Source organism: Elaeis guineensis, chromosome 14 (assembly GCF_000442705.2).
Source record: "Elaeis guineensis isolate ETL-2024a chromosome 14, EG11, whole genome shotgun sequence".
NCBI lineage: Eukaryota > Viridiplantae > Streptophyta > Magnoliopsida > Arecales > Arecaceae > Elaeis > Elaeis guineensis.
This window is the reverse complement of record NC_026006.2, coordinates 49681721-49691874: the sequence shown is the minus strand read 5'-3', so window position 1 is coordinate 49691874 and position 10154 is coordinate 49681721. Positions and strand designations below refer to the sequence as shown.

The 10154-nt window shown below is 36.7% G+C and overlaps 1 protein-coding gene across 1 annotated transcript; it reads left to right on the top strand.

Annotated features, from left to right (window-relative positions):
* Positions 1 to 2560: 2560 nt before the first annotated feature.
* LOC105057776 (prefoldin subunit 5) lies at positions 2561 to 8845 on the top strand. The gene is made up of 4 exons (XM_010940470.3): positions 2561 to 2825; positions 2910 to 3013; positions 5325 to 5402; positions 8677 to 8845. The coding sequence occupies exons 1-4, from the start codon at positions 2615 to 2617 to the stop codon at positions 8758 to 8760; spliced, it is 477 nt and encodes a 158-aa protein (XP_010938772.3). The 5' UTR covers positions 2561 to 2614; the 3' UTR covers positions 8761 to 8845.
* Positions 8846 to 10154: the final 1309 nt, after the last annotated feature.

Below are 10154 nucleotides of genomic sequence, written 5' to 3'. Positions count from 1 at the left end.
ACGATGAAAATATGATAATTAATAATTAAATATAAAATCATCAATATATTTAAATAAAATTTTAAAAAATTAATTTTAATTTAAATATTTATTAAAAAATTTTAATAATCATTTTTAAATTTACAAATTATATATATAACATGAGTGTCTCATATATATGAAGATTCATCAAATAAATGATAAAATATGAATGTTTAAATATCGCTAAATGAACATAGTTACAAGGAGATGTAGTTATTGACACCGGTATCAATCAAGGCTCTCGTTGCAAACACTCTCCAAACTTCTAGCCCTTGCAAAGTCAGTGGCATAGTCAAGACTTTCGTTGCAACCCCCAGGGGTTGTTCTAGATATCATTGGAAGTGGTTACTTTTTGCTTAAAAGATAAACATGACGATCCTCTTTTATTTGCTCATTATTCATGAAAAGGTTTGTATTTAAATCAAGTAGGATTAAAAATGGAAATAATCCCTAGTAAGGGTATTTAAGGAACATGCAAACCGGCATCCAGTGTTAATTTGCTTGGTGCTTTGATTCCTGGTCATCTAGAGTTAGTTTGCCTGGATTGTTGGGGATTAGGGGTCCCAACATGCAAAATGGCATGCTTGGTGATTATCCTTGGAATAAGTAGGCATAAATACTTTATTCTATTGCTAATCATACTTCAAAACTTGGTCCAAATGATAGATATAAGTGAGGAATAGTAATTTTGATGAAACCTTCTTGTACCAAGCATTAGAGTTATCACAAGCTATTCTTGACATAAACCACTATGTTATATTTGTCCCTTTTTTTTAGATTAAAAAAAAAATCAGTTTAGAGTTAGTCCAGGAATTGTAGCTGGACAGAAATAGAGATAAGTTGAGAAATTAATACTCAAGGAGGTCATAACTATTCATATTCCGCCTTTTCTCATTCTCCAAATGCAACCTGACTGTGATGCAATTGTGCTGGAACTTGGTACTCGAATATGCAAATGAATGATGTAAATATTGGTTTGTTGGTCTTATATACATAAGGTTACGATGCTTTTAAGAATTTTGCTATGGTGCTCGTTTAATATTTTTTTATTATAAAAAATATTTAAGATATTACATTACTATTATTTTTTATATTTTATTATTTTTTAAAAATAATATTTTATTATTTTTTATCTTTCTCTATCTTATTCTTCACTTTTCCTCATCGCCGCCTGCCACCCGCCTCTTCGGTGGTCTGCGCCCCCATCCTCTTACGATCTCACCTCCCCCCTTCTTCTTTTCTAGCGTAGGCTGCTCTCCCCCCTCTTCTTCTCCATCGCAGGCCCACCCTCTGCATATTTTCTTCTTCTCCACCGCAGACCGACTGCCCCCCTCCCGCTTTCTTTTTCTCCACCGCAGGCCGCCCCACCCCCCACTTTCTCCTTCTCCACCGCCCAACCCCCCTCCCCCACCCCACTTCTTCTTCTCCATCACAATCCCCCCCCACTACTTTTTTCTTCCCTACCATAGGTCGCCCCTTCTTTCTTCTTCTCTACTGTAGACCACCCCCTCTCCTCTTCTTCTCTGCCATAGACTGCCCAGGCCCCTCCTGTGATCGTGCCACCTCCCCCCATCCCCCTCGTAGTACTTTGTTCTTCTCTGTTGTAGGCCGCCTTCCCTCCCCTCCTCCCTCCCGACGCTCTTTTTTTCTTCTCCACTGTAGACCCCTCTCTTCTCCCCTCCTGATGCTTTCTTCTTCTCCGCCACAAGCCATCGCTCCCAACCCCCCCCCTCGAACTGGAAAATAATTTGGGAGAGGAGACCAAAAAAAAAAAGACCGATTATCGCACCAGTCATGCATATTTGGTACTCCAACGATTGCTAATGGAGAAATTCAAATCATCCATTTTTAATCCGATGATCAGAAATAAGTCAATTATAAAAAAATTAAACTATCCTTCAGGGCACCGTAGTAAAATCCTCCTTTTTAACCTTAAAAGTAGCACAGTAAACTTTAGGGGCATGTTTGACCATAATTCAACATGAATTTAATTAATTAAGGCATGATGCCATGTGCACGATGGGTTAAGCATATTTAAGCATATTAATCAAAATTTTTATAACAAAAGATCCGGCACATTGTCCTATCGTGGAATCCACGCCGCACCTCTTTTTTCTTTTTCTTTTTCTTTTTCTTTTTTTTTTTTGGATGTTGTCACAAAAAGCGAAAAACCAGAAACTGAATGCAAAAGAGAAAAAAAAAAAAGGAAAGAAACAAATGCTTGACAAAGGTGACAACAGTTTTTTCATTGGGAAGATAATAGCAAATTTTGGAAGCGCAAACTAATCAATTGGCAAATCAAGATTGATTTATCTTCTTACCAACTGATCTGCAACATAATTAGCCTCTGTGTAGATACGAGTAGCCTCGGAAAAGTCAAGTTTTGAGGAAGTCTAAAAATTATCCAGTACAAGGGGTTTGGAGATCCTTGTTGCCATTACTCCAGCCGATGGCTACCTCGGAGTTCTCTCAAGCAAGGGGTTAAAATTACAGTATATTTTATTAAAGGCACTAATATGTGGACTCGTAAATAAGATGAAGAAAAAGAGATATCGTATGTCGTCGGTCTTCCGTGCACCGCACGTGCCAGGTCATGGCGACGCGAGGGCTGCGAGCCGAGGCCGGGAACAGGATTGGGGTTTCGGAGTTGGAGAAGATGAGCTTGGAGCAGCTCAAATCCCTCAAGGAGCAGTCCGATCTCGAGGTCAATCTCCTCCAGGACAGCCTCAACAAGATCCGCACTGCCGCCACCCGCCTCGAGATCACCTTCACTGCCCTCCACGATCTCTCCCTCCGTCCCCAAGGCATTCATCACATCTCTCTCTCTCTCTCTCTCTCACTCAGCTCTCTATTTGATTCTTAGAAAAGTTTGTTCGATTCTTCTGTAGGGAAGAAGCTGCTAGTCCCTCTCACGGCGTCTCTTTACGTTCCGGGCACCCTCGATGACGCCGATAGAGTTCTCGTTGATGTCGGGACCGGATACTTCATCGAGGTTCTTCCTCTGTTCCTACTCTGTTGATAAAGATGCCACCTGTCAAGTTCCTTTCTGTGTTTTCCGTGTGTTTGGATTGATAGCTGATAGAAATTTAGAATCTTTAGCAAGGATGATGAAATCTAGGGTTGCGTATGGACCATCGAGAGATTTCTTGGCGATATCATTACATATATTATGCTGGATTGCATATTTGCTTTTTGGCCCCGGAAACTGTGGTGGTAAATTCGGATATTCATAATAAGATAACGCAAGAAGTCGAAGTTTTTGATGGCAGTATGACAACTCTGCTCCTTAATATCTAGGAAAAAGTGATGATAGCTAGAAATTTGTACTTTCAACTAGAGAACTATAACAAGGTCAGGCTGACTCTGGAAATGATTTCTTTTTGCATGCATATATGTGTAGGTTGTTTTGGGAATTGATGAGAATATGCCTTTTCAGTCATTTAAAATGTGGGAATGTCATTACTGCATTCATTTATTTGATCCAGTGAAATGCTTTTTGGAGAATGTGATCACTCTAACACTATAATTTCAGAAATGAAGCAAACAAATGTAGCTTTAAACAGTTTACTTCATTCTGTTGCCTCCCAGCATCTGCTCTCTAATAGCCTTAGGTCTTAATACCAGTTAATCCTTTAATGTAAATAATTTTAATTTTCTCCGCCTTTAAAAATCGTCAAATTTCTTTTTATGACATTCCTATTTTCTTGACTGCCGTGCTTTGTTTTTTCAAGCAGCTAATGATGCCTTCCATTTTGATTGTAATTTAGCTGTTCCTTGGCTGTGCCAATACTTTTTGCCTTCCCTTCCATTTCATCTTGATGGAGAAGCTACTGATGATGGACCTATATGCAGGTTGTTAATATTAGCCTTCCATTTATGCCAAACTTTAATATACCTCTATCATGTTGTACCAAATCTTAGGATACCAAGGTTTTTTCATCCACTTCAGAAAGCAAATAGCTAATTATTTCCTTGACATCGTGGCTCATGATGTGCCTCGCCTGCACATACGAGATTATAAAGAGAAAAAGGATCTTGTACTATAACTTACTTGATAAGTAGTTTTTTCTTAATCACAATCTTCTTTAACTCTATTCCTAAATGTTTTTCACTTACTTATTTCTAGCTATGTCATCTAATCATCTCATGATGTTTTATCAGATTGAGGCTTGGATTAGGATGATGATAATTACTATCATTAATTCATATGGTTATTCCCTTTTTTTTTTAAAGTTGGATTTTCAATTATGTATTGATAACAATACAATAAACACATTTGCTACTTACTCCATCAACAACCTTCCTAAGCTAGGTCTTCACTTCCTTGTAACTTTTGTGTGTGTTAATTGCCCAGGTGATTGGGCAATCAGATGTCTAGACAGCTTCTCTGAGTAGCCTGGATAGGCTTATGTTCTATTTTGTTGTTCATAAATTAAAGGTGCAGAAGAGCAAATGGCAAATTCAAGTTTAAGAAACTATAGTTTGAGTCATGGTGTTTATTTTAACCAAAGCTGCTGGTACAGAAATGGGATCTTAGTGCTTGCAGTTGTTTGGTTTGATGTAGGTTGCAATGTTGACATTGTGAACGCAGGTCAAGTTCTAGTTGCAAACTATAGTTTGAATGAACTGTAGTTTGAATGCCTTAGTGGTAATGCCTTTTATTACTGGTCTGGTTAATGAATTAAATACTCATATTTCTGTTGTGTTAAGTATAAAATAATCATTTTATATATGTTAATCATGAAATTGTAAGGAAAAACAAGAAATCCATAATCTGTTTCCTCTTGGAACCTTCTTTGCTTAGATTGTTGACTCAATTATGTTATCTATTTTGATTAAGGAGATTAAGTGTGAAGGAACTCTTATCTTCTTAGGTGTCTGACCCTGCTGTAATAATGAAATATTCAGAATCGACATGACCCAAAAATATGCATGCTTGCATCTTTTGTGTGGCTTTATATTGTCTGGTTCTGGTCTTCAATATTTTCATGTACATGCATTTGTATTTTTTTTGAAATAAATAGATGTCATACATATGTTTCTTACTTGTTGTTTTTGAGATTTTTTACATTTAAAAACAATTAAAAGAACATCTATAGGTGTTTGCACTAGGATGGCAAGCCAGTGGCAGAATTCATTTTACTTTTAGAAAAATATTAATGAAATAATCTAGACAAGTTATCTATTTCTTTGATAATATATGCCTTATAGGCATAATTTCAGATATGCTTGCCAACGTATTTCATTTGTGCATCCTTCTTGCTTGGCTTCTATGATTGCTGATTTTACTTTGTTTATCACAGAAAACCATGACTGAGGGCAAGGATTATTGTGATCGGAAAATCAATTTACTGAAGTCTAATTATGAGGAACTTATTGAGGTATTTATCCCCAGGAGCCTTGCAATTGCATGCTATGCTTTTAAGTCCCTTTATTATTTATTGAAAGGGTGACAAAGCATTTATATTTTATTAGCTTCACTACCATAAGACAAATTACACTTGATTTTCTAGAGGTGTGTGTTTCTGCATAAAAGGTTGAAACCTTAATATAGCAAATATTTGGATGTACATCTAACATGCCATTGCTTCAGTAAGACAATGTGTAAAGTTTAAATGGCTAATCCTTTTCATCATTGACAATAATGCTAAATTCAAGGTTGGAAATGACTAAGCTAAAACACTGGTGGATCTTATTTACTTCTTTTTAACAAGACTATCTATTGATGTGGCTGCACATCTATAGGATCAGGTTTGCATTGCTCTCTAGACATTGGTGGAGGGTTGTTGCTAAATATAACATTTGAGTTGAGCCCTTTTGTTGGATCCTCCTGTATCAACAATGCTTCCCGATTGCCTTGAATTGCTCCAGGAGGTGTGTTAATTGAATGGGTTTACCTCCATAGGACAAAATTTATTCAGCCTAGGGATTTGTATGGATGACTGAAAAATGAAAGATTAAACTGCAAGAATATGGTAAACAATTCAATGCACGTATGCAGAAACAAGGCTATCATGTCAAATATGCACCAGGGAGGTTGGTGGCGGAGGAAAGTAAGTGAGAAAACTACCACTTGTCTTTATAAAACCCCCCACAAAGAAAAAGATGGGTAATTGACTTATTAAATGCAAATAGTAGACCTATGCATGTATGAGCCTATAGCCTATAGAATAAAGAGAAAGAGGGAAAGAGAGTGGATTGAGTCTTTTCCCTAAACCTTGGATGATGTCTATATGAAAAGAGTCTAGCCAGCCTCCTTTTCTTCTTGTTCTCTCTCTCTCTCTCTCTCTCTGTCCAGAGCTTCTGCAAGATCTTTTCGTCACTCACTTTTGAAGGAATTGAAGAATTGATGCTCTCAAGTGGTTAGTGGCTACTGATCTGAAGGGGAGGGGAGTGGAGGTATTTATAATAGGCATCTCGGTTGGTATATGGGGTGATCTAGGCTTCAATTTTTTGAAAAGTTTATTGGTACTTGATGAGGTTTGTTGAAAGGAGATTCTAGGTGACACAAGGCTATGACCACACTCTAACTACAAATGTTGTTGTCAGGAAACTTGAACGGCCACAAGGTACCATCCAATCAACCAAGGCTGTAAGGCTGTTAGGCAGCCCAATTTGTTAAACAAGGTGCCAACATCAAATTTTGAATCCGAACGACTTTCCTGTTGGCAAGTGAGGACAACAACACTTTACTGTTTGAAGACCTAATTTTCCAGAATGAAGTAAAGCTTCTATTTGTGCATGATTTATGCAATTTGGCCTTTGTAGGGGCAATGATCTCATGTTTATGAGGTAGCATAGTTTAACATCCCCTTACTATACGGTGCCAAAAGGTGCGGTGTCGATAGCTGCCCCTTCATGGTTGGTGCTACAATGTGAAGTGCCAGCCAAGGCCTTAAAGATAGCCCTTTACTTGGCTATGCTGACCCCATTTTTGGGAGCAGCAAACAGCCCAGGCATTGCATTGGGGGAGCCAACTCAAAATAAGTTCAGAACCTTGTTTATGAGGTTTTTCAAGATCAATTTATTTTGAGGTGAGCTGAAGAGTAGCCAAGGGATATTGTCAGCCAAGCACTGTCCCCTCTTAATGAGGCCCCTGGTTGTGTGGTACATCAATTGTCAAGATGTCAAATTCCTACTAGTCCAAATTCGAAGACAACCAGGTTCCAGGAATGTCACCTATCAAGTGCTACATGCCTTTGCGATAGGGCTAGGGATGACAATTGATCAGATATGGGTCAGATCAGCTAATATCCATATCTGCCCCATAATTAAAAATTTCATATATATATATATATATATATATATATATATATATATATATATATATATATATATATCCATCTTATACCTATCTCAAATTGGATAGATAAAAGGGTCAGGTTGGGTCGAATACATGTAAACATTATAAAATAATTATAGTTTTGAAGGAGAGATATAGATTAAGGTTATATCAAATCGAGTTCAAGCGAGGCGTACCATTACCCATACCTGACTCAAACCATTTTAGATATTTTTTTAAGAACCCATATTCACCCTGGATTCTAATAGGGTCCGATTAAATCCGCCCCATTTGGGTCAGGTCAGAAATCTAATGAATCGGCTAAGATGGCCATACCTAGATAGGGCCCTTGCTCATGTGGTATGCAGTCTATCATGGAGATTCACCTGGGACTGGTTCAAGGCCTAACTATAAAATATGACTCAAAGTGGTTTATGATCATAAATGGAACCCAATTTTAACCAAATATCATATTAGGTTGGTGCAGAATGTACTGTGGGGAGAAGGTAGGGATAGAGAAAGAAGTGGGGAGGGGAAAGCACAGTTCGTTTCACTATTACAAATTAAATGATTTGTAAAAATACAGATTGTTCACATTCTAATCGTAGCTTTTACTATTTAATAAATTAAAACAGCATTTCATTGTTAGGGAAAACAACTCTTATTTGCCTTTGCGGAATATATGTTTTTTATGATTTGCTCAAAGTAAAAATGTATCAAAGAAAATTTCTGCATTTCACCAGTGATTCTTAGTAACTTGCCTTTTCTATACCACCAACATTTTTCCTTTCTGCCCCATCATACCTCTCCTTCCACCAGTTCAACATTACTGACTAGTGTTGCAAATCACCATTTAAAATAAGAAGGGATAGAATTTTTTTTCTTGTCTATTCAGACCTTCAGATTCTAATGCATGATCAATATCCTCATGTATCAATTAGACATTTCTTATGATAGGTATGATGACATAACACTGCCACTTCTGGTCATGATCCTAGATGAGAAAGGTGGAGGAATGATGGTAGGTTGACATGCAGTCATAAAAAGCATCTCCATGTAACAAGTCCTGATCTGATTTTCATGACCATTGGGGTGCGAAATACTCCTAAAATAGGTGGGGAAAGGCTGATGGTTATGATCATAGTTATGAAGCCCATGGGCTAGATAATAGGCTTGCATTTTGATGCCTTGGGGTTGAACACAACACAGTTCTTACCTCCTTAAAGAAATGATAATTCATATGCCTTACAAATTTAGTTCTATCATTCTTTTGATCATGCACTTTGTGAATGGCCCCTTCTTGAACTGGCAAACCATTCCTTACTATATGAACTTTCTTCATTAGATCACGAACTGACTATCTAATGATGCAGATGACTTCCAAGAAGAAAAACATAGCAGATGAAGTTGGAATGATCTTACAAGCAAAACTCAGAGAATCGTCCACAGGTACATGAGAGTGTACAGCTGTTTGTAAATTCTCGAGAATCATAGTTGGGCTTTTGAATTATAATATTTGGACCCAAGCGGACACTTCGTTTATTTGCATCAACCATGTGTTTTTTTTTCTTCTCAATTAGTGAGATGCTCCTAATTACCAAAAAAAAAAAAATAGTGAGATTCTCCTGGAGCCCATTGAAAGCACTGTTGGTTATTCATTTTGTTTAAGTAAAATCGAACAACTATTTACGGGCACTAATATTTCTCAAATAATGTCACATACAACTGTTCACTTTTTTTTAAAAAAAAAAATCTTTTTCTTTTGTACAGGAAAGGATTTTTGAGTATATATCTTTCTAAATATATGAAATTACGTTAATATACTCGTTAAGTTGCTATCGTTAAGTTGCTATTTGTATGTATATTCTTGTAAAATATTAGTTACATTATATATATATATATATACACCTATATCATCAACCATCGTTAAGAAATAAATAATGTAAAATTAAAATAATTAAAATATTCTTAATAAGTAGCGGTGCGAAAAGAAAATTTTATAAGATTGTTCATGTAAATAAGAACTTTGCATGGATATTTATATAATTTTGTATATTTTTTAGAAGGATTTGTGCTCCAAAAACCCTTATAAGAATCAGAAGACAAAAGATCTTGAAACTGTAACTTTATGAGTTGATGGCAATATGACAACCTACCTAGATTATCCTTCCTGTGTGTACGTGTTGCCAAAAAAAGAAAAAAAAAAAAAGGTCCTTCCCTAAGACAGCATATACGTGAGTTGATGGCAAAGATGGCAAAAGAAATAGAGGAGGGAGATGGAGCCCACTTATCATCACAAACGGAGTTGCCTTGTTAAGGATCTAAAGCATGAGAATTGGCTTGATGATTACCTGAAGCAGATATGTTTCTACCTACAGCACTCCGCATGCATCAATCATGCTAGTCTATCAAGTAACAAAACCCAAAAACATCGAATTATTATAAAGGCTAAAGGATAGTGGCACCTTAAATCCTGTCAGACTGTGGCCAACCTCTTTTTTTTTGGTTGAAATTGTGGATAACATGTTACCTTTTGACCTACTGTCTTTCAATAAAAGATCATGTTTTTGAGATTTCTTAGAGTGAAGCAACCCTGGAATACATGGCCCTGAGATCCATCAACTTACACACAAGTGATAAGCACATGTTCCACATAGTCAAATAAAATACAAGTAAATAACAACAGACACAAAATTCTATGTTCACCCAAAGTCGAATGTCTGTGGAGGATGGGACATTCACCTTGAAAGTAGAAAAGAGAAAACACAAGCAAATAACAACAAACAAAAAAATCAATGTTCTCTAACAACAAACAGAAAAATCTACCAAAGTTTTTCTGTTTGAACTGTGG

Bases quoted from the DNA above. Each gene is read 5' to 3' on its own strand.
- LOC105057776 (XM_010940470.3), top strand. From the start codon at position 2,615: ATGGCGACGCGAGGGCTGCGAGCCGAGGCCGGGAACAGGATTGGGGTT. The intron at 2,826-2,909 runs GCATTCATCACA...ATTCTTCTGTAG, and splicing joins TCTCTCCCTCCGTCCCCAAG to GGAAGAAGCTGCTAGTCCCT. The intron at 5,403-8,676 runs GTATTTATCCCC...CTAATGATGCAG, and splicing joins ATTATGAGGAACTTATTGAG to ATGACTTCCAAGAAGAAAAA.